General features: G+C 37.2%; 1 protein-coding gene across 1 annotated transcript in view; it reads left to right on the top strand.

Annotated features, from left to right (window-relative positions):
• Window positions 1-27255, top strand: part of ENPP1 (ectonucleotide pyrophosphatase/phosphodiesterase 1) — a 72942-nt gene extending 45687 nt beyond the window's left edge. Inside the window, exons 10-25 of the mRNA XM_020882482.2 lie at window positions 406-471; window positions 775-847; window positions 3011-3119; window positions 4312-4443; window positions 5937-5968; window positions 6731-6858; window positions 7857-7926; window positions 8890-8977; window positions 11137-11306; window positions 13300-13351; window positions 14628-14779; window positions 16609-16738; window positions 17783-17863; window positions 18727-18859; window positions 20926-21088; window positions 23298-27255. Of these exons, the coding sequence (XP_020738141.2) occupies window positions 406-471; window positions 775-847; window positions 3011-3119; window positions 4312-4443; window positions 5937-5968; window positions 6731-6858; window positions 7857-7926; window positions 8890-8977; window positions 11137-11306; window positions 13300-13351; window positions 14628-14779; window positions 16609-16738; window positions 17783-17863; window positions 18727-18859; window positions 20926-21088; window positions 23298-23468 (1750 nt within the window). The 3' untranslated portion in view covers window positions 23469-27255. The remainder of the gene's footprint in view (window positions 1-405; window positions 472-774; window positions 848-3010; window positions 3120-4311; window positions 4444-5936; window positions 5969-6730; window positions 6859-7856; window positions 7927-8889; window positions 8978-11136; window positions 11307-13299; window positions 13352-14627; window positions 14780-16608; window positions 16739-17782; window positions 17864-18726; window positions 18860-20925; window positions 21089-23297) is intronic.
• Window positions 27256-27533: the final 278 nt, after the last annotated feature.

The raw sequence follows: 27533 nt of genomic DNA, 5'->3' as shown, positions 1-27533 counted from the left end.
GATGTCTTGAACTGTTTTAATCTCTCCGAATGCAGTTTTCAGTAAGATACGCATTGATATTTTATAACTGAGATTTTATTGGTTGTTTTGAGGATCACTACACAGACATTTCAATTTGTACACAATTCTCACATACGTACCAGAAATCTAAAATATCATGTAGTTGTGATTCTTAACAGTTATTCCAGTGACTTTCCAGCTTAAAATTTGGAGCAAACTTTCTTATCAGGATATCAAGTACCAGTATCTTCAAATATTGATATGTTGTTACATCATAAGTCCCACTGATTCACAATTTAATATCATATATACTACATACCCAAACTGTCAATCTTTCACAAACGCATTGATATTTTAAACCCTAACACTTGTCACATATTTGTTTCATTTTATCTTTCATTTTAGTTCAGTACCATTTGAAGAAAGAATTTTAGCCGTTCTTAAGTGGCTACAGCTTCCTAAAGATGAAAGGTATGTAGATGATTAATTTCTACTATAACATACTGCTTTGTTTTATAAAAATGTCTGAATATTTTAAATAGATGACAGAAAACTTTGCTATTGGCTATGATGTTTTATATCCAAATGAACTTTTTAGTGACTGTTACAGCTGCGTTTTGAAGAATTCTAAACATGTAAATTATTTCTCAGCACTTTTAGAAATGTTACTCCAGTGCTGTAAACTTGTATTCACTATCACTTGTTGAATTATTCTTTCTATTCTGTTTTACAATGTGTTCGTAAAATATTACATTTTGATGCTGTTTGATTTAGACCACACTTTTACACTCTGTATTTAGAAGAACCAGATTCTTCGGGTCACTCTTATGGACCAGTCAGCAGTGAAGTAAGTACGTTTTTATCACTGGTTATTTCATTAAACGTGGTAGCATCTCACTGAACCTTGCTTTGAAGCAGATTTCTTGATCATTCTATAAGAATCCATGATTTCTAGAAACAGTATTAAGGACATTTCTATTAAACTAAAAAGATGCACTTTAATCAAAACGAACTGGGAGCATTGTTTGATTTTACACTATCTACAGTGCTGAACTGAACAAATGATGAGTTAAATTCTGTATTTTTAATTTCAAATGAGACCTGTCACTCTCCACCCTCTGTCCTCTTTCTAGCAAAACCTGTCTCCAGTGATTTCAGTGTGGTATGACCCTATGTGCTCTTGCTCTGATTCTGTCCATCAGCTCAGCAGAGATGCTCTTTCTGAGAGGTGCGAGACACGTGGCCGACAGCGCGGTCGTGTCATCACTAGACTGAGGAAGCTTTCCCATACCTCTTATGTTAGTCTAAACAATTAGCCATATGCTAATATAATTTTTATTCTTTCACTATCAAGATCCATCTCTAGGTCAGTTCGGCTACAAGTAAGTCTGAGGGTCATTTTGTAATGGATTATCAGATCATATAAATTTTAAGACCAAAAAAAAAAATTTTTTTTAAGACCAGTATTACTTTTGTGTTCACTAAAGATTTCCCTCTTGAGAAACCTGTATGCAGGTCAGGAAGCAACAGTTTGAACTGGACATGGAACAACAGACTGGTTCCAAATAGGAAAAGGAGTACATCAAGGCTGTATATTGTCACCCTGCTTATTTAACTTATATGCAGAGTACATCATGAGAAACGCTGGGCTGGAAGAAGCACAAGCTGGAATCAAGATTGCCAGGAGAATATCAATAACCTCAGATATGCAGATGACACCACCCTTATGGCAGAAAGTGAAGAGGAACTAAAAAGCCTCTTGATGAAAGTGAAAGAGGAGAGTGAAAAAGTTGGCTTAAAGCTCCACATTCAGAAAACTAAGATCATGGCATCTGGTCCCATCACTTCATGGGAAATAGATGGGGAAACAGTGGCAACAGTGGCTGACTTTATTTTTTGGGGCTCCAAAATCACTGCAGATGGTGATTGCAGCCATGAAATTAAAAGACGCTTACTCCTTGGAAGAAAAGTTACGACCAACCTAGACAGCATATTAAAAAGTAGAGATATTACTTTGCCAACAAAGGTCCATCTAGTCAAGGCTATGGTTTTTCCAGTAATCATGTATGGATGTGAGATTTGGACTGTATAGAAAGCTGAGCACAGAAGAATTGATGCTTTTGAACTGTGGTGTTGGAGAAGACTCTTGAGAGTCTCTTGGACTGCAAGGAGATCCAAACCAGTCCATCCTAAAGGAAATTAGTCCTGGGTGTTCATTGGAAGGACTAATGTTGAAGCTGAAACTCCAGTACTTTGCCACCTGATGCGAAGAGCTGACTCATTGGAAAAGACCCTGATGCTGGGAAAGATTGAGGGCAGGAGGAGAAGGGGACGACAGAGGATGAGATGTTTGGATGGCATCACTGACTCAATGGACATGAGTTTGGATGAACTGTGGGAGTTGGTGATGGACAGGGAGGCCTGGCATGCTGCGGTTCATGGGGTTGCAGGGAGTTTGACACGACTGAGCGACTGAACTGAACTGAATTGAAAGATTTCCCAATATAACTGCTTTTCTGATTCATCTTCATTCAGTGTCCAGTCCATTGCTTTTCAAATCATATTCATCAATTTATAAATTCTGTTAAATGCTAGTATTATTGGCTCATCAAAACCTACTTTATTTTAATACTTAAAAATTCCAGTCCATGTTACTTGGATATCTTTCAGTCAATGAGAGATCATGTTGAAAGAGCGTGTTTCATAATACAGTAAAATACACAGACTATAAGTAAAGATTAGACTGGTTTGCTATAGGCAAAGCTGCACAAGAATTTCCCTTGGGTGATTTTGCTGGAAGAGAGGAGCAGAAAAATACCAAAGGCAGTTTGCCAAAACCATATGCCATTCTGTGTCCTTGTTATAATCATGCAAAATAATGCAGTTTGTTTGGAAATAATGGGTTTTATTCCTAGAAGTTCTAGTTTTAAAAAATTAAGTACACAGAACTCCAAGAAGCATTCCGTGAATACTTTTAACTGCATGACATGAGATTGTTTCCCTTTCTTAGGTCATCAGAGCTTTGCAGAGGGTTGACAACATGGTTGGCATGCTGATGGATGGTCTGAAGGAGCTGAACTTGCATAGATGCTTGAACCTCATCCTCATTTCAGATCATGGTAACCTGAGTTTACATCATTTATCCTTCAGGTTAAATGGAGCTTCCAGAAGTTTACTTGATTGATTAATGTTTTATTGTTTCCTCTGACTTTTATAGCCAATGATTTCTTGAGGAGAACCTTTAGAAAATACTACATTATATATAACGTACAAGTGAAACAGAGAACTCACAGACACCTAAGAGCTTGTTAACCACAATGCATTCATCTCCTGATTTGGGGAAGGCTTACATCAGGAACTTGGGTTTTTTTTCAATATTAGATTTTGGTAAATCTACTCTAAACATTTTAGGCATACTTTGAACAGATTATTATGTGCTTCTTCTATTTTCTCTAGAATGATAAATCTGACTTTAAAAACGAGTATGTGTTAATTTTGGCAGTATTTTGATCTAACTGTTGCTTACTGTGACCTTTGGAACATTTTGTATGTGAGACTTGGGACTGTAAAAGCGATGTGTATACAAGAAAATCAGAAAAAGCTTCTTTTTCTTTGTTCTTGTTGTTATTATTGTTTGCTTCAGAAATAATTATTGAAAACTATATTCTAGAAACAGTCCTAAGAAGATGTATTCTAAAGAAGCCTCCAGTCTGAAAATGAGATGAGTGTTTTATACTCCTAGTTAATATACTAGTTGATTCTGAGAAAATAACTGTGCTTTCATATTCAGGCTAAAACTGTGATATTCTTCCCCATTCACATAAAAATATTGTAATACATAAATAAGAAACACTAAACTAATTTTGGATGAAGAGAAGGGAAAATATTTTTTTTAAAGTGAAGTGGTAAATATATGTGAAACTCTGTGTCTTACCTGTTAGATGTTCAACTATCACAAGTGCTGCATGCGTGTGTGCTAAGTCACTTCAGTCATGTCTGCTCTTTGTGACCCCATGGACTGTAGCCCACCAGGCTCCTCTGTCCATGGGATTCTCCAGGCAAGAATACTGGAGCGAGTTGCCATGCCCTCCTCCTTGGAATCTTCCTGACCCAGGGATCGAACCTACGTCTTTTAAGTCTTCTGTACTGGCAGGCAGGTTCTTTACCACTAGCGCCACCTAGGAAGCCCATCATGAATGCTGACCTCATGTTTATTGATTTTAAATCTGGAAGTGAAAGAAATTCTGTCCTACATGTTAAAGATTTTTTATTAAATTTGCAACATGTTTGGGGATTTTTTTTTTCTCCTAGGCATGGAACAAGGCAGTTGTAAGAAATACGTATATCTGAACAAATACTTGGGAGATATTAAAGATGTTAAAGTTGTATATGGACCTGCAGCTCGCCTGAGACCCTCTGATGTTCCAGATAAATACTATTCATGTAAGTCTATCTCTGTGCTAATTTTAATATGATTATATTTACAGTTAGTGTGTGCGTGCTCAGTCGTGCCTAACTCCTTGTAACCTCATGGACTGTAGCCTGCCAGCTCCTTTGTCTATAGGATTCTTCAGGCAGGAATACTGGAGTGGGTTGCCATTTCCTACTGTAGGGGATCTTCCTTGCAGGCGATCCCCAGTAGGGGATCCCTGACCCAGGTATCGAACCTGGATCTCTTGCGTCTCCTGCATTAGCAGATGAATTCTTTACCGCCTGGGAAGGCTCTATATTTACAATCATTCCTCTGAATCATATCTTTAAATTAAAGGTGATCAATTAATTTCTTTTTCATGATTAAATATCCAGGACTGGCCTTCTGCACCCAAAGGGATTTTACAGGACTGGATGTGAGGGCTCAAGTCTAACCGCTAATCTGTTATTCATGACTAAGAATGTTATTTGATGAGCTTGGTACAGTTTTATGTTATCATGTGTATTTTTCTTGGGCTTCCCTGGTGGTTCAGATGGTAAAGCATCTGCCTGCAATGCAGCAGACCTGGGTTCGATTCCTGGGTTGGGAAGATCTCCTGCAGAAGGGAATGGCAACCCACTCCAGTATTCTTTCCTGGAGAATTCCATGGACAGAGGAGCCTGGTGGGCTACAGTCCATGGATGGTATCGCAAAGAGTCTCAGAGACACGACTGAGCAAGTAACACTTTCACTTTCATATTTTGCTTGTGTTGGATTCAAGATTACTTATAGGGAAAAAAGCTCGAAATTTCAGCTACATTTATTCAACTTTAATTAATATTATTTCATTAAAATTACTTGCAGATGTTATAGGATAATATTCCATTATGAGGAAGAATGCTGGCTGAAATGTTTAATTCTATAAGCAACTAATTTCTCTCCCCAGAAATGACTTTCTTAAACTATTCCAAAAAGCAATGAGAATGTGTTTTGTGAGCAGAGAAGAAGAAATTTCACATTCTCTCTTGACCACATGTCATACCCAAACTGCCAGGAAATTTTAAACATTCATTCTTTTGAAAATTAAGCCTGTTTAAGAACTGATTGTTATACCCTTCTTTTCAATTACCATCCTTGGTAAATGTAAAATACTAAGAGTAGTTTTGTTTATCATTCTGTTATAATTACCTTTGAAATGGAAAGAGAAAAGAGATTTTTCTCACAGTCATCAGCATTGGATTAGGTTTGAGTATATGCAGTGCTATATGTTTCAGTAGATATGGTTGAATATTCATGAGGAGATGTGGATTTCCCTCCAGGAAAATTGTTATGCAAGTATATTGACATAGTAACCCAAAGCATAGATTCTAACTTGTACAATGACAAGTTTTAATTAGTACTTAAGAAAAATTATTAAAGTAGTATGTGATTGTTTTAAATGGATTTGTGTCTGACGTGCTGTATTTTTGTATTATTTTTAATGGTAGCATAGCATTCAACTATTCTTGTCTTTATCTCTCTTCAGTTGATTATGAAGACATTGCCAAAAATCTTTCTGTGAGTATCTTTTTTCCCCCATTACCATTTTGTTGCTAGTTTTGTATAAAATATATTTAGAAGAAAGTTTTGGTATTTGACTGGGAGATTGTAGGACTTTAACCTTAATCTATTTTTTTTTTTTTTTTGAGTATCTGGGCCAACATTTAAATGCCCTGTATTTTTTAAAAGCCTTTAAGGACATATCTCAATAATGTAGGTTTTTAAAATTTTAAGAATTTATTTATTGACATTATTAAATTTATGTGACAGTACAAGAAATAATTGAAAACAATAGGAGGGGAAACCCTGTAGCCATACTACCATAAACACTTAGCATTATGATATATTTCCTACAAGTTTTTCTTGTGTTGATTTCTTAAACTTTTGTCCTAGTGCTAATTTACCTATATTCCATTTTTTTTACTTGACAAAATTCTTACAATTTTAAAGAAAGTTCTTAAATTATTATAAGAGTATTTGAAAGTAGATTATCAGTAGTAGCACAAATATAAACTGGTGGCTCAATCTAAACATCCTAGGGCTCTTATGCAATAATTAGAATTTCCTATAAAATAAGAATATATAATAGTTGGGAATATGCAACTTTTACATTATATAAGTAGTGAAAACTCAGTTATTTTTGTATCTATGACTTATTGGGCATACTGATTAAACGTTTGGGAGAAAAAATTCATATGGACTTAGGAAGCAATTTCAAGAGCAGTTTACACTTAAGAAAATATGGAAATAATGGTTTTTCTTTGCCTTTTACAATTTCAGTGCCAGGAACCAAACCAGCACTTCAAACCTTACCTGAAACAATTCTTACCCAAGCGTTTGCATTTTGCCAAAAGTGACAGAATTGAGCCCTTGACATTCTATTTGGATCCTCAGTGGCAACTTGCATTGTAAGTTCTGACAGTCTCCCAGGTAAACCTAGTCATCCAAGGTAACCATTGGGTCCTTTCCAATGATGTTGTAATATGAAGACTTCAAATATGATTCTCTTTTTGTCCCCAGTTTCTCTCAGCCTTGGACTATTGACATTTGGGATCAGATAATTCTTTGTGGTGGGGAGCTGTCGTGTGTTGTGGGATATTTGGAAACATCCCTGGCTTCTACTCACTAGATAAAAAAGTACTTTTGATAGTTGTGACAACAAAAAATATCTGCATGCATTGCTGCAAATTCCCTGGTGAGAGGGGTCACTTCCAGCTAAGAACCACTGCTCTGTCCCCTCACGTCCATCTTGATTATTTCTTATGTTCCACTTGACATTGTGCCTCTTCTATATGTTATAGTTATGCCTAATAATACCTTCAAAGTCTAACAAATGATTGGCAAAAGCTCTTTATAATAGTGAGCAATTACTATCTTCATTAGAGATGATTTTTTCATTCTCGTTATACTAAATCTATCAATAAACCTCAGTTTATTGGTATGTTCAGCAAATTATTTGGATCCTGCATACTGTCAATATCTCAAACTTGATCATTAACTTTTGGAAACCAGAAAGCCAGAGATGATAAATACATACCCTATCCAGCAAAACCTAAGCAGTAAAACAGAATTCAGTCAACAGAATTCCACTGTCTCTCCCTTATTAGAGAACTGTGCTTTCAGTGTTTAGAAAAAGAATATGAAAGAAGAAAAGGTCCTTATTCTCATGAGAGAACTAATATTTAGTTCTCTGATATGTTGAGAGAACTAAATTTAGAACTAATATTTAGTTCTCTAATAATAACATATCTACTATGTTCCAAGCATTTCTTTAGGTATAATTTTTACAAATAAATTGTTAAATACAAAGAATAGTTACTCTTTATTAATGGAAATAATGTCATGAGTGTCAATTTTGCTTTATGAGTGGACTTTGCATTATTAATTTGTATTATGTGACAATTAGGAATCCTTCAGAAAGGAAATATTGTGGAAGTGGATTCCATGGCTCTGATAATGCATTTTCAAATATGCAAGTGAGTAAACCTATTCTACTTTAAAAATTATAGTTTATATCTAAAGAAAAAACTGATATATAAAGTTTTAAACTTAAAGACATAGACTGTCATTATGTGTCTTTAAAGAGAATTAATGAGGCATGTACTTTCATATAGCTATTTTACTTTGAACATTAATAGAATTTAAAAAAAAATTTATGTTTCATGAATGTGTGACTTACACTCTGTGTGTGTGTATGTGTGCGTGCGCGCGCACGTGCGCACGCACATGCGCACGCTCAGTCGTGTCCAACTCTTTGTGACCCTATGGACTGTAGCCCACTAGGCTCCTCTCTCCATGGGATTTTCCAGGCAAGAACTCTGGAGTGGGCTGCCATTTCCTCCTCCAGGAGATCTTCCCAACCCAGGGATCAAACCTGTGTCTGCTGCATTGGCAGGCAGATTCTTTCCTACTGAGACACCTGGAAATATGGAAGCCCATATTTCATACTATATTTCTAATAATTGTTCTTTCATCTATTTGTAATTCATTGAGAATGTTGCTTCACAGTAAATGAAAGGCAGTAATTAATAGGTGGAAAGATAACATACTTATGTTCTAAATAAAGATAATCCCCTCCATTTGCCTAGAACTTTAAAAATTTCAAAATACACAGCATGATCTAATTTGATCCCTACAGCATGGTGTATGATGAGCAGAGTAAGATTTAGATCCCATTTCACAGCTGAAAAAAGATTTCATCATCATTTTGTTCTGGTTGTCAGGTTAGGAGTTGTAATAAAGTTAAGAGAGATATCCTAGATGTCTTTAGATTAAATGTGCAACAGGGATTAAAATAATATCCTAGAAGGTCCACTGGGCACAGTATTTTTCCACTTATCTTAATATAACCAGTTTGTATATGTACAATGGGCAAAGATATAAAATACCTTTTTAGTGACCAACTCTTTAGTGACCAGTTTCTTTTCTGGCCAACGTAGGCTCTCTTTATTGGCTACGGACCTGGATTCAAGCACAGCACTGAAGTTGACTCCTTTGAAAATGTTGAAGTCTATAACTTAATGTGTGGTAAGTGTGAACAGGTAGCTCTTCTCCCTTCTGAACACAGAGCTGGCATAGACTATTGAAAGTAGGTCACATGCCAGGCACCTTTCAGGAAATAATGACAAGGCAAGATCCTCATATTTCCACCTTTCTTCCTGACCCAGAGTCATTGAAAAAAATATGCAAAACATAGCTATCTGTTTCCACTAGGCTGCACAGTGGTGAGATACAACAGTCAGAGCAGACGATCTGTAAATGCCAAGTGCCTGGGACTTTGCTAGGCCCTAGACTTAATGAGATGACAATTGAACCAGATCAGGGTGGAAGCCAGAAAAAAGAGTTTGGAGGTTGTGAAAGGTAGAAAAAACAGGTGGATCCTCTAGTAGCAGTAATAGTTGAATGGACGGCAGTGTCAAGGTTGCAGAAATGGAGGAGAACACTCTGGCTATATTCTTAGTTTACTCCATACCTTCTAAACGAGAGCTTTTATGGTTGAGTATTGCATTTAAAATATTGCTTCCTTTTTCTGATAACAGTACTGGAATTTATAAAACCTTGAATGTGTCCTAAGTATTGACATAATTCTTTTAGTGGGAGCCTGAATACTTAAGTGAGTTAATATATCCTAAAGCATCTAAACAGTGCCTGGCATATAATAAGTACTTTACTGTGTAAGTGTTTGCTGTTGTTATTATTAACAGCATGAGTCTTAGACTTGGACTGAGCTGATTTTGAAACCTAGGTCTACTGTATTAGTAGCTTGAGACCTTTAGCTGAGTAAGCATGCTGATTCCAGGTGTGCATGTGTACCAAGTTGCTTCAGTCCAGTCCAACTCTTTGCGACACTGCAGACTGAAGCCCAACAGGCCCCTCTATCCATGGGATTTTCCAGGCAAGAATACTGGAGTGGGTTGCCATTTCCTCCCAGGAAATCTTCCTGACCCAGGGATTGAACCCACATCTCCTAATTCTCCTGCATTGGCAGGTAGGTTCTTTACCATTAGCACCACCTGGGAAGCCCACCTTGGAGAAATTGAAATTCAGTTCTAGACTATTGCAATAAAGTAAATACTCTAATAAAGCAAGTACATGAGTTTTTTTGATTTTCAGTGCATATAAAAGCTATTTTTACACAGTAGCGTAGTCTATTAAGTGTGCAATAGCTTATGTTTACAAAAATATACAGACTTTAATTAAAAAGTACTTTATCGCTAAAACATGCTAAGCATCATCTCACAATGTGGGACTGTCACAGACCTTCAACTATAAAAAAATCTCTGGAGTGTAATAAAATGAAGTACAATGAAATGCTTGCTCCTCGGATGAAAAGCTATGGCAAACCTAGACAGCGTATTGAAAAGCAGAGATATGACTTTGCCAACAAAGTTCCGTCAAGTCAAAGCTATGGTTTTTCCAGTAGTCATGTACAGATGTGAGAGTTAGACCATAAAGAAGGTTGAGTGCTGAAGAATTGATTCTTTCAAACTGTGGTGTTATAGAAGACTCTTGAGAATCCCTTGGATAGCAAGCAGATCAAACTAGTCAATCCTAAAGGAAATCAACCCTGAATATTCACTGGAAGGACTGATGCTAAAGCTCCAATACTTTGGCCAGCTGATGCAAAGAGCCAACTCATTGGAAAAGACCCTGATGCTGGGGAAGATTGAGGGCAAAAGGAGAAGAGATGACAGGATGAAATGGTTGGATGGCATCATCGACTCAATGGACATGAGTTTGAGCAAACTGGGAGATAGTGAAGGATAGGGAAGCCTGGCATTTTGCAGTCCATGGGGTTGCGAAGAGTCAGACGTGACTTAATGACTGAATAACAATGAAATGATGTCTGCCTGTATTCATCTACCAAATGTTGACAACTTAAATATATTTAGCACGATTGGCATATAATAAGCATTCAATAGGGGATAACTATAGTTATTGTTTACACTAAAATTTAGAAATTTTTATAGAGAAGCACAGCATGCATATCAATATTTCCATCAAGAATAACCTGATCATAAATATTCTACAACATGAGAGAGAGATTTTTAGTTTTATTTTAGGTAAAGAGTTAAGGACTCTTATATATATTTAGATTTAAAAAATAAAATTCATAGAGCAAAACTACTATTTAATTTTGAAATTTCTTAAGTAAATCTTTATTTACCACTCTTGGAATTGTGCAGATTTACTGAATTTGACCCCAGCTCCTAATAATGGGACTCATGGAAGCCTTAATCACCTTCTAAGCAATCCTGTCTACACTCCAAAGCATCCCAAAGAAGTCCGCTCCCTGGTCCAGTGCCCCTTCCCAAGAGCGCCCAGGGAGAGCCTCGACTGCTCATGTGATCCCTCAGTAAGTATTCCGAAGATATTTAGCCCAGTGGCTATGACTTTATAGCACCTTCTGCATAGCGTATGCTGCAGAAATATATGATGATTGAATTAAAATCTGTGAGTGGAAGCGAATGTACATATTTTAAACTCTAGTGACATGTGCCGACCTTTTTATTTTTTATTTTTCCCCCTCTTAGTTGTTACACTCTTGCTGTATTTTTTTTTTCATTTATTTTTATTAGTTGGAGGCTAATTACTTCACAACATTTCAGTGGGTTTTGTCATACATTGACATGAATCAGCCATGGAGTTACATGTATTCCCCATCCCGATCCCCCCTCCCGCCTCTCTCTCCACCCGATTCCTCTGGGTCTTCCCAGTGCACCAGGCCCGAGCACTGGTCTCATGCATCCAACCTGGGCTGGTGATCTGTTACACTATAGATAATATACATGCTGTTCTTTCAAAACATCCCACCCTCGCCTTCTCCCACAGAGTCCAAAAGTCTGTTCTGTACATCTGTGTCTCTTTTTTCTGTTTTGCATATAGGGTTATCGTTACTATCTTTCTAAATTCCATATATATGCGTTAGTATATTGTATTGGTGTTTATCTTTCTGGCTTACTTCACTCTGTATAATGGGCTCCAGTTTCATCCATCTCCTTAGAACTGATTCAAATGAATTCTTTTTAATGGCTGAGTAATATTCCATGGTGTATATGTACCACAGCTTCCTTATCCATTCATCTGCTGATGGGCATCTAGGTTGCTTCCATGTCCTAGCTATTATAAACAGTGCTGTGATGAACATTGGGGTGCACGTGTCTCTTTCAGATCTGGTTTCCTCAGTGTGTATGCCCAGGAGTGGGATTGCTGGGTCATATGGCAGTTCTATTCCCAGTTTTTTAAGAAATCTCCACACTGTTTTCCATAGTGGCTGTACTAGTTTGCATTCCCACCAACAGTGTGAGAGGGTTCCCTTTTCTCCACACCCTCTCCAGCATTTATTGCTTGTAGACTTTTGGATAGCAGCCATCCTGACTGGCGTGTAATGGTACCTCATTGTGGTTTTGATGTGCCTTTCTCTGATAATGAGTGATGTTGAGCATCTTTTCATGTGTTTGTTAGCCATCTGTATGTCTTCGTTGGAGAAATGTCTGTTTAGTTCTTTGGCCCATTTTTTGATTGAGTCATTTATTTTTCTGGAATTGAGCTGCAGGAGTTGCTTGTATATTTTTGAGATTAATCCTTTGTCTGTTGCTTCATTTGCTATTATTTTCTCCCAATCTGAGGGCTGTCTTTTCACCTTGCTTATAGTTTCCTTTGTTGTGCAAAAGCTTTTAAGTTTCATTAGGTCCCATTTGTTTATTTTTGCTTTTTTAATCCCCTGGTATTGAGACTTGATTTGGCTGCAGGCTGCGAGGAGGCTAGCTGAATTCTGAAATATACTCAATCCCAGAATCCGGGCTGCCCTCCTAAGCAGTGAGGTCTTTTATGAACCAATCTTAGTATTCCCTCTCTAAAATGCATCCCAACCTATTTTAAATTTAGAAGGAAAATATTTTGGGGGATGAAATGAATTTATGACACTTCATTTTTACTCCTATCTTAATATGTAATTGTTGTAAGGAGATGACAATATATGACAAATTATAAACAAAATTGCTTGTGTCCATAAAAGCAGACATTTGAGTAGCTCATCTTATGCTCTGTCTTTTATTTTAGGCTTAATTTATGCTTGTAAAAGACCATAAGAATAGAGATGAGGATTATAAACAGTAGTTATATTCTTATTTTTAATGACTTGTGTTCTGCTGTGTTAATAATTTTGTCTTTTTGCAACTATTATCCCTATGTTTTTATCCTCTTCTTCAAAAAAATAATTTCACTTGTACAGAATGGTTATAATTTTATCTTTGTTCTCTGGTGGAATACTTAAGCTGTAAAAGTCATTTGTTACAAAATTAAAGCACATTTTTCAATCCTCAAAAATTGTATCATTAATTTTTTAGATTTTGCCAATTGTGGATTTTCAGACACAGTTGAATCTGACCATGGCAGAAGGTAAGCAGGCTTTTCCTCAACAGTGTGAAGCTCAGAATTAGTTTGGGGTCATTGCTTGAGAATAACCAATAAAATAAGGTTGTAGTGGAGGACCAGCTGATGAACTGGGTGAACTTCTTAGCTTGACAATCTAAACTGTTAGTCATAAGGAAGGAAAGGGTGTTTACAGTGGAAGTGGTATGTAATGTAATTGGTGGAAGCTGAATCACTCTTTATGGACTCAGTGGAGTATTTTGAGATTTTGAAGATATTTATAGGTTTATATTATAATAATAGGTCCTCACATCCCATTTAAAATACCTAAGTTTCTGTTTCACTTAGTTCTTAATTATAAGGGAGTATGAATTGATTTATCTAAAGTTACTTTTTCATAACTCTCGAACTAAAATTAGGCATATGCAGACATCTGACGAAGTGTGGATATTTAGTATCCCTTTGATATTCCTTGACACAGTCTCAGATCCTTAAGTTACTTGGTTAACAGTTTTTTCTTGCTGGAATACAAAAGTGAATTCTGCATGGTCTTGACTTGGACTTCTCTCTATGAAATCTCTATAAATGTGCAGATTAGAGAAATTTTAGATGACCCCAAGGTGGCAAAGTGTCATGATGAAAAATGACACCTTTGGAACTGAGTAGATATGGGTTTGAATATGAGCTTAGAAACCATATGTCCACAGAAAAAGTGTTTGTTCCCTATAAGTTGCTCTTTTCTCATCTATAAAGTAAGTATATAGCCTCAATTTATAGGAGTCCATATGAATTAAATCCAGTGATATATACAGAGAATTCTATAAAGCATCTGATGCTTGAGAAAAGGGCAATAAATTGTATATGTACTCTTATTCCATTTGGTATAGTCTTATAATTTCAGTTTAAAATTTTTGCTTTCTGAGTATACACATCTTCCAGAAAACTTTCTTTTGATATTATGTCTTGGAAAATAAGTAATAAAGATGATATTAAAGAATTTTAGTAATATAAGTCCTAATTACTGAAATTCCCAGCAATCTCGTGTAGTATCTTCTTGTGATATCTTAATATCACATTGATATTTCAGGATCTACATAGGCACACACTGTTGTGAACCCCTTTTTTTTTTTTAATTGTTTATGGTTCTGTTATTTGTAAGTAGTTTTGTTTTATAGTTACAAATAATTTTTCAATAGCATTAAGTAGAGAAAAGAATCAGATGAGTGTGTATCATTATATCTTACCATGGAAAGCATACTAAGTGTGTTTGAACAGTGGTTTCACGTTCCCCCTATGACCCAAGAGAAGACCATTAAGCGTGGCGCTCTACCCTATGGAAGACCCAGAGTTCTCCAGAACAGCACTGTCTGTCTGCTTTATCAGCACCAGTTTGTGAGTGGCTATAGCCATGACATCCTGATGCCCCTTTGGACATCCTACACCATCGACAGAAATGCAAGTATTTGTCACCTCTTTGCCTCTGTGTGGTTATTTTATATTATTACTAAGCAAAACTTTGACAGCATCATTTCTCACTGTCAATCTCGGCTCTGTAACCAGCTCCCAAATTAGAAGATCACTGAACTGAAAGTCAGAAAAATTAGGTCCTGGTTCTAGCTTGGCCACTGACTAGCTCCGTGACTTTGACATTCAGAGCAAACCTTTGTGAAATGAGGGTATGCAGTAAAGGTTTCTCCCAGGCTTTGGTTTTTATTTTTTTCTTGGTTTTAATATTTGATGATGTTAATTTCTAATTTCATGAGATCACTTTTACAATCAATTACAGTTAAGTACACAGCTGTGTAAGTACAAGGATTTCCCTCAGCTGCCCAAATCTTGGGCCCTCGAGGATGGAGGAGGACATGGAAGCTCAGTAACCTCACTGCGTCTCCCACCTACAGGGAGACCTCCCAGAGCAAATCAGGGAGAGGCCTGGGGTCCTGTCCCCCACCCAGACTAGAGGAGCTCAGCCTCGAAAGGAGCCAGGATGTTCCAGAATAAGACCACCATTCTCCCTCACGCTCACCCCCTGGATGCTGTGGTAGCAAGATAAATGAGGAAAGAAATAGAGCTTGAGAGAGAGAATGAGGGCAGGAGATGAGGCTTACATCTTATCTAGAAATAAAGTTTTAACTAGTTCTTCACTCCCTAAGTCATGTCCGACTGTCTGCGACCCCATGGACTGCAGCACGCCAGGCTTCCCTGTCCTTCACTGTCTCTTGGAGTTTGTTCACACTCAACTCCGTTGAGTCAGTGATGCCATCCAACCATCTCATCCTCTGTCGCCCTCTTCCCCTCCTGCCCTCATTCTTTCCCAGCATCAGGGTCTAAACCAGACTGACCAGATTTTCAGAAACTGAAAATGGCTGGTAAGATATACGATAGATATAAGGGATATCTTATCTTAAGGGATAGGAAGGGGATTTGAGAGAGCTTAGTTGACTATAGCAGTTAGATTTTAAAAACACAGTTATTGTTTCTACTCACTAAGATTGTTCACGTATATGTCATTTTTGTATCTGTGTGTAGAGAGAATACATACACATATGTACGGAAAGTTTCTACCTTAGTTTGATTTTTAATTTTTGAAGAACATCTTCAAACATTTCAAACACTTTTTAATTGACTTTGTAATATTGAGTTCGCCAAAAACTTGATTTGTGGTTTTCCATAACATCTTCAAAACACCCAAATGAACTTTTTGGAAAACTCAGTATATAGCTTTTTACCCAGTGTTTTGTAGGTCCCCATCCTATTTATTATAGTTTAATGTCTTAATTATAATGTCCTTGGACTCTGTTTGAATTTTCAGTTTTCTTATATAATGAAAGCTGCAAAAATTGAGTCATCACTACTCATGAGGTTTTCATATCAAATTACTGTTCAGTGGCTTTCCCCCACTGCCCTCGCCCCGCCCCCCCAAGTTTTGGCTATGTTGTGTTATGAAAGAGTCTGATCTCTAAAAATCAGCAATTCACTGCACAAAAGTTAGAAACTGAATAGACAAAAATATTATAAACAAAAGTAGCACAACATGGTAGGAAAAATTTGCACATATATGACAACTGATTAATATCCTTAATATTATAAAGAGTTTTTACACTTTGGTTAGAAACAAGATGAATACACTAACAGAAAACTGAAAAGTGGAGCAGGGCATGAACAGACAACCAGAACTCCATAATTTTATGATGTGGTTTACCTTTGATTTATTATAAAGCTCTAGTGTTTTGTTCTGTTCTGTATGCCTCATCCCTCATTGTCCTTTTCATTTTGTTCTTCAGGACAGTTTCTTTACAGAAGACTTTTCCAACTGTCTTTACCAGGATCTCCGAATTCCTCTTAGTCCTGTCCATAAATGTTCATTTTATAAAAATAACGCTAAACTGAGCTATGGGTTCCTCTCCCCACCACGTAAGTCTCTGCCTCTCTGCTGTTCCCTTTCCCTTATGTTTTTTCTTTCTTCCATTTCCTTTTCTTTCTTATGGGGAAGTGTACATCTTGTTTATTTATTGGTGAAAACTGTGAATGGGGAATAGAACTATGAGGGACATTTTTCAAGTATCTAAAACTTGAGTTTTGGAAACCTGTTTACTTTTGTTTGGAGGGTGATGGATTTAGGGTAACCACTGTAGATAGAACATTCTTCACTTTTCTACATTTCTTTTAAACAGAATTTGAGAAACTCAGTTCAAAAGGATGCATCAGGGTTCTTAGGAAGGAGATAACCATTTTGTTGTTTAAAAAGAAAACTCTAATTTGTCAAAGAATGAGGTAAAGGGAGAACCCAAGTTTCCTTGCTCTTTCACTGATACAGGCCCCTGAGAAATGGCTTTTTTTTTTTAAATCGTGTTCTATTTTTTCAAGTGGCAGATCTGTATGTTAATGAGAAGACATTTTGAGGCCAGCCTAAAAAGGAAAAAGTCAGAGGACTCCAGTCAATACGCTCAATATCCAGTCCAGTCCCCAGAGCAAGCTTCTGAAGTCAGAACTTGGCTTTTGCGTTATAAAAATAGGTCCAAGCCAGAAGTCCATACAAAGAAGCCTTGTATAGCATTTCAAGGCAGACATCCCTTGTGATGTTTTTTTCTGGTTAGTAGGTGTTTTGAAGCCAGATGTTCTCTTTTTTCTTTTTTCTGTGAAAGAGTTCAAGGAAAGATTGTTGACACAATATACTTTAGTTGAAAATAAGGAAAATGAGGTAAAATTTGAATGTTTCATTTGGGCCCTTCATATTAAAGATTTCGTTTCTTTGATAAATTCATTTTGAAGAAGAAAAGATCCAGTTTTTTTTTAAGGGACCTGATCACATTGCATTTCCCGCCTTGATCTAGTACCTGGGAAAGTTTTACGAGTTTAAGATGATAACCCATTTTTTTAAGTACCTCCATGAGAAAGTATAGTTCTTACTGTGATTTGTAAAGATTGAAATAGTTGTTCTTGTTATTTTCTTTGTAGAATTACATAAAGGTTCAAGTCAAGTATATTCTGAAGCATTACTTACTACTAATATAGTGCCTATGTACCAGAGTTTTCAAGGTAAAATTTTTAATCTTATATCTCATAGTTTCAAATGAATTTCCCAAAATTATAGGTATGATTTATATGTAAATGACTGATCCTCCAAATTAAATGACTAAACATCAAAGATGTTCTTATAGGTTTGTTTAACTTAGAAAATACCAGTACACAAAAAAATCCTACAAGTATTGAATTATGATATAGTCCCATATTTATTATTATGCTTTATATTTACAAACACTTTTATATTTATATTTTATATATATATTTATATTACAAACACTTGTGGGAAAAGAATGTAATGTTCTTCCTAACTTATCTAGCTAATGTAATCTACTAATATATATTAAATTTCAGTCTGTTGCCTTATTTAACTATTTAGAAGTTCTTGATAATTGTTTTTAATTTAAAATGAATGGATTTTACATCATTATTAATTGTTGCAGCTATTGGCTTTTTTAAGAATAATACACATTTATACTTTAAGTAACTTACAGAGCATACAAGGAAAATTTTACTGTAGTTTACCTCTGGAATGCTTTTGAATAGTTCAAAATTCTCTAGAATATTTCCAAAAAAATACAGATGTTAACAATAAATTTGAATAGCTTGCCTTGTTTGTGTTCTTATATTTTTTATGCTTAGTGATATGTGATCTCAGCTTCGTGATAATACATATGTTTAGGGATGCCTGAAGTAGAATTGAATTCAGCGTTTGCTGGTTAGTCTTTGCAAGAGCAAAAGCTGAACAATGGATTTTTGGCCAGACTTCACTTTATCCCTACTTATGACAAATGCTAAATTTGATTCATAATTTGACCCATAGTTGATTTATGCCATCTTGTTCTTTTGACACTGTAGCATCTTCCTTCTTGTTTCAGTTATATGGCGCTACTTGCATGGCACCTTACTGCAGAAGTATGCTGAAGAAAGAAATGGTCTCAATGTTGTCAGCGGTCCTGTGTTCGATTCTGATTATGACGGACGTTATGATTCCTTGGAGACTCTGAAGCAGTAAGAACATATTTCATTTACTCTTAAATACAGCTCTCAAATGGGACTACCATCCAGTTGAGTCAGCAGAACCTCTTCTATCTAACTATTCATATTTGTGTAGCTGACATTTCTGATTATGCAGGAAGCACCTTGAAATAGCTGATTAATTTTGATGTTTTGATATTCAGTAAAATATTTTTTAGATGAAAGTAGTGTTTATCCCCCACTCAGCTTAGGTGAATTATTCTATAGCTCATATTAAATACTGAACTCTGCCTTTTGTTAAGAAGATAACAACAGTGTTTAAAATCTCTTTCTGTGGCTATTGTGAAGATGCCTTTTTAACTAGCAAACTGCCAGTTTCAAGATAAATAATGAAGCCATAGTGCCGCAGTGTTGCCGTAGGTTGAATGTCGCAGCTTTCCATTTTATCCAACTCTGCTGCGAGGGGAATTTGTTGCAGGAACGAAAGTGGGGTGGAAGAGGATGGCATGTCCCAGATCCTTCTGAGTCCCTGGGATGGCCACCAAGTGTGGGTTGCTGGCTCCACACAGGAAGGACTTCCAAGAGCGAGCCCTAGTAAAGAGAAATGAGGTTTATTCAGGGAGATACACACTCCATAGACAGAATGTGGGCCATCTCAGAAGGCAGGAGGCCCCAGGGTATGGAGTGTCAGTTTTTATAGGGGTGGGTAATTTCACAGGCTAATGAGTGGGAGGGGGTATTCCAGCTCCTTAGACGAAGGGGTGGGTATTTCCAGAAATTGGGCATTGCCCACTTTCTCATCTTTAGAGTCAGCCTTGGGACTGTCATGGCGCCTGTGGGCATGTCATTTGGGGTGCTGATGTGTTGCAGCAAGTGTATACTGACCCCCAAGGTCTAGTGGAATTTGAATCGTCCGCCACCTTGGACCTAGTTTGTTCTAACCAATTTATGTCACCTCCTTGGACTATGTTATGTTTTTAAAGGTTGTGCCCTGCCCCCTTCCAGTCTCAAATGATACACTGACCTTCTTGAGAAACCATCAGTGGTGCTTTCATAAAGGAAAGGGGAAGAACATTTTAGAGATTGGTTGATCTTCATTAAAACAATTGCAAAATTTTTGGAAGCAATTTTGGTTCTTCAGTCTATGAGAAAAGTGGAGTGAAACCTACACTGGGATTTACCCCCTTTCTGAGAACCACTCCCTCAGGCTGACTTAGAGGTTACTGTTTATACATGTACACCTGTGACCACATCATTTGTAAAATTATATTTTTAATATATTCTTTAAGGCATAAGGATCCTATGTAAATGCCTCAGAGGAAGCAGCAGGATAATGGGTAGAGAAGAGAACTTATTCCTTTCCCATTCACAGCTTCAGCTGGAACACATTTTAATCTGCTTTGTGTATAGTGGTTCCACATAAGATTGTGTTTGTTTGTTTTTTTAATGATACCACCACTACCTTAAATTTTGACAGATAACTAAAAAACCAAATGAATCTACTTTTTTTTCCCCCAAACAAATCTAGTCTTCAGATCTAAGGAAATAGAATTAAGATGAGGTAAAGGTGTCACTTGGGACATCTTTGAGAATATACTTTAATTAAAAACAAAAAGTAAAAACAAAGTTATAGGATAGGAAAGAAGATCCAGTTAAAACAACAGCTGCTCTGAAGGAGCTGGAATGAAAAAATCTCAAACCAGTTCTCTCTCTTTTCCTCTCTGTTCGTAACTGCCTGGAGTTTAAAAGATTCTCAGTAATGCTTTAGAGTCTTGATTGCACATTTTCAAAATTGATGATTTTTTCCCTTAGTGTCTCAGTTTCAATATGTTAAGGTAGGATTACCAAAAAAATACAAAGTTTTAATAAATTTCTATAAAAAGTCACATTATTTGGATTGTGTTTCTATGTCTTTTAATTCTTCTTTCTCCATCTGGCAGAAAATGTTGAGGTATTATGATGACTAACTTCTTACAGTATGTTTAATTATTTGAATTTCATTGGGGGATATATTGTATTAAAAATATACCTGAGTGAGATAGTCATTAAAGGGAAGATAGTTATTTTTTTCTTAAAGTGCATATTACCGTATTTTACAGAAACAGCAAAATCATCCGTAAACAGGAAGTTCTGATTCCAACTCACTTCTTCATTGTGCTAACAAGTTGTAAAAACACATCCCAGACTCCCTTACAGTGTGAAAATTTAGATCCCTTGGCTTTCATTTTGCCTCACAGGACTGATAATAGTGAAAGCTGTGCGGTAAGTGGCCTTTGTAATTTATCTTTAAGCATTGATATATAAATATATTTGTGCATGTCTTACATCTGACATGCACATTACTGTGGGAAAAGAAGACATAAGTAGAACATACATGTTTCAGACTATAGAATGGTTTTAAACTTGATCCTCTTAGTTTATTCAAAGAAGATCATTCTTGTCTGTTAAAAGCACTAACAGTAAGATCAAAATGTAAAAACTTAGTTGACGTCATATGGCTTAGCCACTAAATCCATGTATAAATTCTGGGCCCTTCCCTGGAAAAAAAAGGGCTGCAATAGATTTATGCTTACATTTCACTAACCAAACTGATGTTAAGTGCCTTGAATTAGGTGTTAAGTTCCTTTTCCATCTGTACCATTCCAAAAGCTATTATACCGATAACTTAAATTTAACAAATTCTATAAAGGCAGTGTAACTAGAAGACACTGAATATTGGACTTGAACTAGAAAGTGAATCCTTTGAAGGTGTATCACATATAATTGGTCTTCCCTGGTCGCTCAGACGGTAACAAATCCACCTTCAATGCGAGAGACCTGGGTTCGGTCCCTGGGTTGGGAAGATCCCCTGGAGGAGGGCATGGCAACCCACTCCTGTATGCTTGCCTAGAGAATCCCCATGGACAGAGGAGCCTGGTGGGCTACAGTCCCTGGGGTCACAGAGAGTTGGACACGACTGACCGACTAAGCATAGCACATATACTTACTGACCCCTCCTGTTTCATGTCTGATACAGTGACCAAGGATTAGCTGGAAGTTGGCCTGAGAGAACAGATGTCTTTTATTTATTCATGTAAATGCTGGAACAGATGGCCAATATCTACTGGCCGAGTAGTCTACTGAGTCAGGCTCTGCCCTTGAAAGCCAGGGTGAGGGTCGCTGGAGTGGAGGAGACCGAGTGAAGCAGCTTCCCGGTAGTGGATGATTGGAAGCTGATGGGAAAATGGAAATTATTGATCTGTTCCCTTTTATGTGAAAAGTCTGTATTTATTATTTGCAACTAATAATATCATCAGGGCACATGAACCTTTATTGAAGTATGTCTTTAAAGTATAATCATAGCATACCAGCCAGTGGATATGTTCTTCATCTGACTTTCTCCAGTGGCCATTTTCAGAAAAATTTACACCAACATATGGGTGTATGATTTCCATCTCTGCTTCCATGTGCCAGAGCATAAGTCTTTAATTCTTTTTTGGTCTCATATTAGCTAGAACTTCACTACTTCACCAGAAGTGAAAGTGTGTTTTTCCATTTCCCCTAACCCTTTCTTCATTGCAACTATGTAGATAACTGATTCTGATAAGAACTAGCATTTGTATAGCTCATTTGCACACAGCATTGTGTTTGATCTTCAGAACAACCCTGTGAGGAGGGCGCAGGTAAAAGAATTAGTATTCAGATGTTAAATAACTTGCCTCAGTTTACCTGGTAGGATAATGGTAGAAGTAGAACTTGAGTCCAAGTTGTTGTTCAGCCACCCAGTCATTCTGACTGTTTGCAGCTCTATGCACTTCAGCATGCCAGGCCTCTCTGTCCCTCACCATCTCCCAAAGTTTGCCCAAGTTCATATCCATTGCATCAATGATGCCATCCAGCCATCTCATCCTCTGATGCCCTCTTCTTTTTCTGCCCTCAATCTTTCCCAGCATCAGGGACTTTTCCAACAAGTTTGCTGTTTGCATCAGATGACCAAAATACTGCAGTTTCAACTTCAGCATCAGAGCTTCTAACCAGTATTCAGGGTTGATTTCCCTTAAGATTGACTGATTTGATCTTGCTGTCCAAGGGGCTCTCAGGAGTCTTTTCCAGCACCATCATTTGAAGGCATCAGTTCTTCAGCATCAATCCAAGTTCCTTTATGCTAATTCCCATATTCTTTGTACCATGGCATGTCGCTTCTGTTTTCCAACATTTTTAAACCCATACTGTTTCTTGCACCAAGGCAATGTAGGTACATGTGTTCCACATGCACTTTCCTCAGATTTAATACATCTGTTAAACAAACATGCATGGCATGTATTGGACGGTGAACTGCTCACGAGCAGGGATTATGCCTAACAATTCTCATGGCATCTACCATTTAAGAGACAGGGTGTCATGGCTGATTGCAATGAGGGAGATGCAGAGTGTGTAGGGAAGGTGGATTGAATATTGTCCAGTGACTTTTCTTTCTTTCCCACCCTCATAGCACGGGCAGCATGAATCTTTATGGGTTGAAGAGTTGTTGAAGCTACACAGAGCTCGGATCACAGATGTTGAACACATCACCGGACTCAGCTTCTATCAAGAAAGAAAAGAGCCAATTTCAGACATTTTAAAGTTGAAAACACATTTGCCAACCTTTAACCAAGAAGACTGATACTTTTTTTTTATTCCAAAAACAGGACAGTAAATCTTTGTGAAAGAGCCTTCTGTTTTATACATCCTCTATTTACACTGTTGCATTGTTTGGAGACTGTTGACCAGAGTTAGAACTGGGAATCCTCTGTGATACACGACCTTCTCAGGGAAACTTGTGGCCTCCGCCTAACAGTAGGAAAGTGTTCCTACTGAGTCTCACACATGTTTGAATGTGTAAGAATTGTTCAGATTTGGGAATAAAGACAGATCATACCTAAAACTGCTCTTCTACTTCTCTTAAGGGCAGAAGGAGCTGTGAACATTCTCCGGACACCAGATATTTGAATCATATTATCATTAATAAATTTCTATGATGCTGACAAACACTAGACTAATGAATAGGGTTGGAGTAGACCATGTTTCATTAGTTTATTCACAGGAATTTAAAAGTGATTCTGGATTCTTTTTAACTAGGATATTCACTTATTTTCATTTTAATCAGAAAAGTATATGGGAGCAGAAATATTTGAAGCCTTATTTTTATCTCTTCTATACACCCCCTCAAAAGCTTACTATTTTTTAATTGTCACTGGGTTTCTTCAGATTTAATGATTCTTTCAGGTTAAACTTTAAGGGACCATCTGTATGGAGTGTATCTACCCTTTATAAAATTTTATTCTACATTTGTACCAAAAAATAAAAATATTCCAATCTGATCACTGATAATATAGGTTGAAGATAACTCCAATAATTGTTACTTTATACTGTTAAAAGTGTGCCTTGTCTTAGTTAAACTTCATGGGGCTTGTCAATTCATGCAAGATAGCATTTTTCATCCAAATGATAGGAATGTTTTCCTCTATAGACAAAAATCACCCTACTAGCAACAGAGCCGTCCTGTTCTGAGATGTTCATTCTGAAGTTCCATTGATTTGAAGAGAATGTATTACCATCATTTATTATCTTCTTAATACTCATGATAAATGAACTTGATTGTCTTCACTTTGTAGACTATATATACTGTTCAGCACCAACCTGTGAATGTTCAAAAGCTACATTCATTTTTTAGGCTACTTGAATCTGATTTAAGTGTTATATTAATACACCAAAAGTCTGTATTTGTCCTTCACATTCCACTTGTTCTTCAATAGCATAGGGGCCCCAAACCTTCAGATAATACAACTTGCATCTGGAAATTATTTACTAATTTAGAAAGTTTCGTTGATTTTATTTTAGTCCCACAGATCCCTGAGGTTATATACATTTTTTCCCCCAGTCTCTTTTTTCTCTTTTTCAGATTGGGCAATTTCTATTGTTCTGTCTTCAGTTTCACAGATTCTTTCCTCTAATTCATTTTGCTGTTGAGCCCATTCATTGATTTTTATATTTCAGTTATTGCAGATTTTTTGTTTCTAAAATTTCCATTTGATTCTTCTTTGTAACTTTTATTTCCTTGCTAAGAATTTTTATCTCTTTGCTGAGACTTTCCACCCTTTGCATTTGTTTCAAACATGTTCATAATTGCTTATTGAAGCATTATGTTGGATGTTGTAAAATCCTTGTCAGATAATTCCTACATGTGTTGTCTTTATGTTGGCATCTGTTATCTTTTTTCATTCAAAAATATTTTCCTGGTTCTTGTTGTAATGAATGATTTTCAACTGAAACCTGGATATTTTAGGGATTATGTTTGAGACTGTGGATCTCATTTACACTTTCTGCTTTAGCTGACTTTAGCAGGGGAATTGGGGGCACTATCCTATTAATGCCACGTGTTAGAGTCCAGGTTTTTTCACCCTCTATTGACACTTGGAGTCAGCAGAAACCCTTGTGGCTGGACAGAGTGGGAATTCAGTATCCTCCTCTGTCTCCATTGATGTCTCCCTGCCTGGGATGTGCTAGGCTCCTAATTAGTGCTTCCACGGGGTCTGCACTGATGCTGTGGACAGGGGTGGCAAGGAAAGTTTTTTTTTTTTTTAATCACTAGTGGGAATAAAATCACCAGTTTCCTACTCAGCCGTCTCTGATGTTCTCCTCGAAGAGAACTTGGGGCAACTCTTCACAGCCTGGCAAGCCCGTCTTTCCTGGCATGGTGATGTTTAATTGGAGTGGAGTGGTTATTGTTTTGTTTCTTGCTAGGCCGCTCCTCTTCTGGTCCTTTGGCTGGAGAGATAGCAGGCCTTTCTTGGGGTTTCTTTTTGTCCTTACTTGTTGGAATATCCAGGTTGCTGACTTTTTTGGCAGCAAGTCTGGGATATATGAACTAAAAGGAAGCCCAGGGGGACTCATTGCAGTGTTGCTGCTTGGGTCTTGAGGTCCCTAGCCTGTCTGCCTTCTCTCCACCTTTTAGAATCTTCCTATCTTTTATATATAATAACAAAGCTTTTTATCTGCACTTTGCAGAAGGATATCTACTTCTTTATAGAAGTATCTTACTGATTTTTATATATTCTTCAAAACACATGCAGACACAGTTGCCTCTACATAGAACATCTTAGCAGATCTTAAGTGGATAGACGCCTTTCCCCTTTGCCAGACACCAGGAATAACAGAAAAACACAAGTTACAGTCTTTTCAGTCTTGAAGAAAGGGAGGAGACATCAGAAATGGAAATGATCCCAAGAGTGTGGTAAATGTTCTAAAGGAGCCGTGGGGCAGGAAGGAGGCCCTGGTGCCCCTTGGCAGTGAGAGTGGGGGCTTACTAGAGGAGGGGACAGCTGGGCTCGGACTTGAGGGGTGAGTTAGAGCTCTTGAGGGGAATGGGTGCGGGAAGGGCATTTTAGCCTCCCTTGGATGCATACATTTTGGGCATTTTTCCATTTACTGCTACTGCAGATTATTTTCTACAAGTGTCACTGTGACCAGTTTACAATAAGCAACTATTTCATTTTTTTGTTGTTGACCTCCTGTTCTTAAAGGAAATGTCAGAATATAAATTCTGCGCTGACTCTAAAGGGAAAGGCAAGCACACCTGTTCATACTTAGTTTGCACTTGCTCTTATACAGCATTCTTTTTTTTTTTTCTTCTTGTCTGGAAAGAGACCCTTTCTTCTACTCTTTAATCAACTTAAAACATACGATTAGTCTCCAGTTTGAGTGCTAAATTCACATGATCATGTATGGAAATGTTTTTATCTTACTTTTCTCAATAAAGGCTATCCTTTCCTTTCAAATGAACAGCAAAACTTTTATTTATGCCTAATTTTACTGCCCTATCTCTAGTCAGTACTTCTTAAATGAGGTAAGTAACTCTCATGCAAAATTTCCTACTTGGTTAGTTTAGTGTGGCAGAGCAGAAAATCAGGTGAAACCTAAAAATATTTCCAGGAATCAGAGCAAAGAGGGCAAGCCTTAGGGAGAATAGGTGAATGTTCAGGTTCCAGCGGGATAAGGAGATCCATAGGACAGCTGGGCTGATTGGTCCTGTTTAAGGAGATAAGACAGACCAGGCGGAGAGAGCCGAACCAGCGGGTCTTGCAGGAGGCTCTGACCCCCTCGTGATTGTTTTCTGCCGTTAGCTGCAATAACTGTCCCGCCCAGATCTGTGGGTACGTGTTTATCTATGATTGAAACTGTTGAACTTTGAAACTAAGTGTGATCACACTTCCTACTGAAGCCTAGCACAGGAATTAGATATGTGGGTGCTTTGATAAGCACCAAGTAAATTTTTTTATGACTATAGTTCAAGGACATTTTCCCTGATTTTTTGGCCAGTCTAAATATTGTAAGATAGAAAAAACTTCTATAGAATAAGTATCTCTAAGCTAAGAAATGTGGATTTGCAAATAAAAGTTGTGTATCCAGAAGACTGCTGCTTTCCTGCGAGGATGTGTGTGTGTGTGTGTGTTTGTGTGTGTGTTTGGGGAGGGCGGGGGCAGGGAATGGGTGGGGCTGCATCTCTTTGGACTGCTAAGAGTACAAGGGTTGTAGACAATTATCCACAGCTGTGTTGTCCGAAGGAGAGACAAGATCCAAAGTTCATTTCAGGTTCACAAAGTGAACAGCCATTTCTGATGTGTGACTGACTATTCTTGTTTTTTGGTATTTTAATTACATTTAGCTATATTTCAAAGTAAAAACAAGT

The sequence above is a fragment of the Odocoileus virginianus genome, chromosome 34 (assembly GCF_023699985.2).
Source record: "Odocoileus virginianus isolate 20LAN1187 ecotype Illinois chromosome 34, Ovbor_1.2, whole genome shotgun sequence".
NCBI classification, from domain to species: Eukaryota; Metazoa; Chordata; class Mammalia; order Artiodactyla; family Cervidae; genus Odocoileus; species Odocoileus virginianus.
This window is presented reverse-complemented; position numbering and strand designations above follow the sequence as displayed.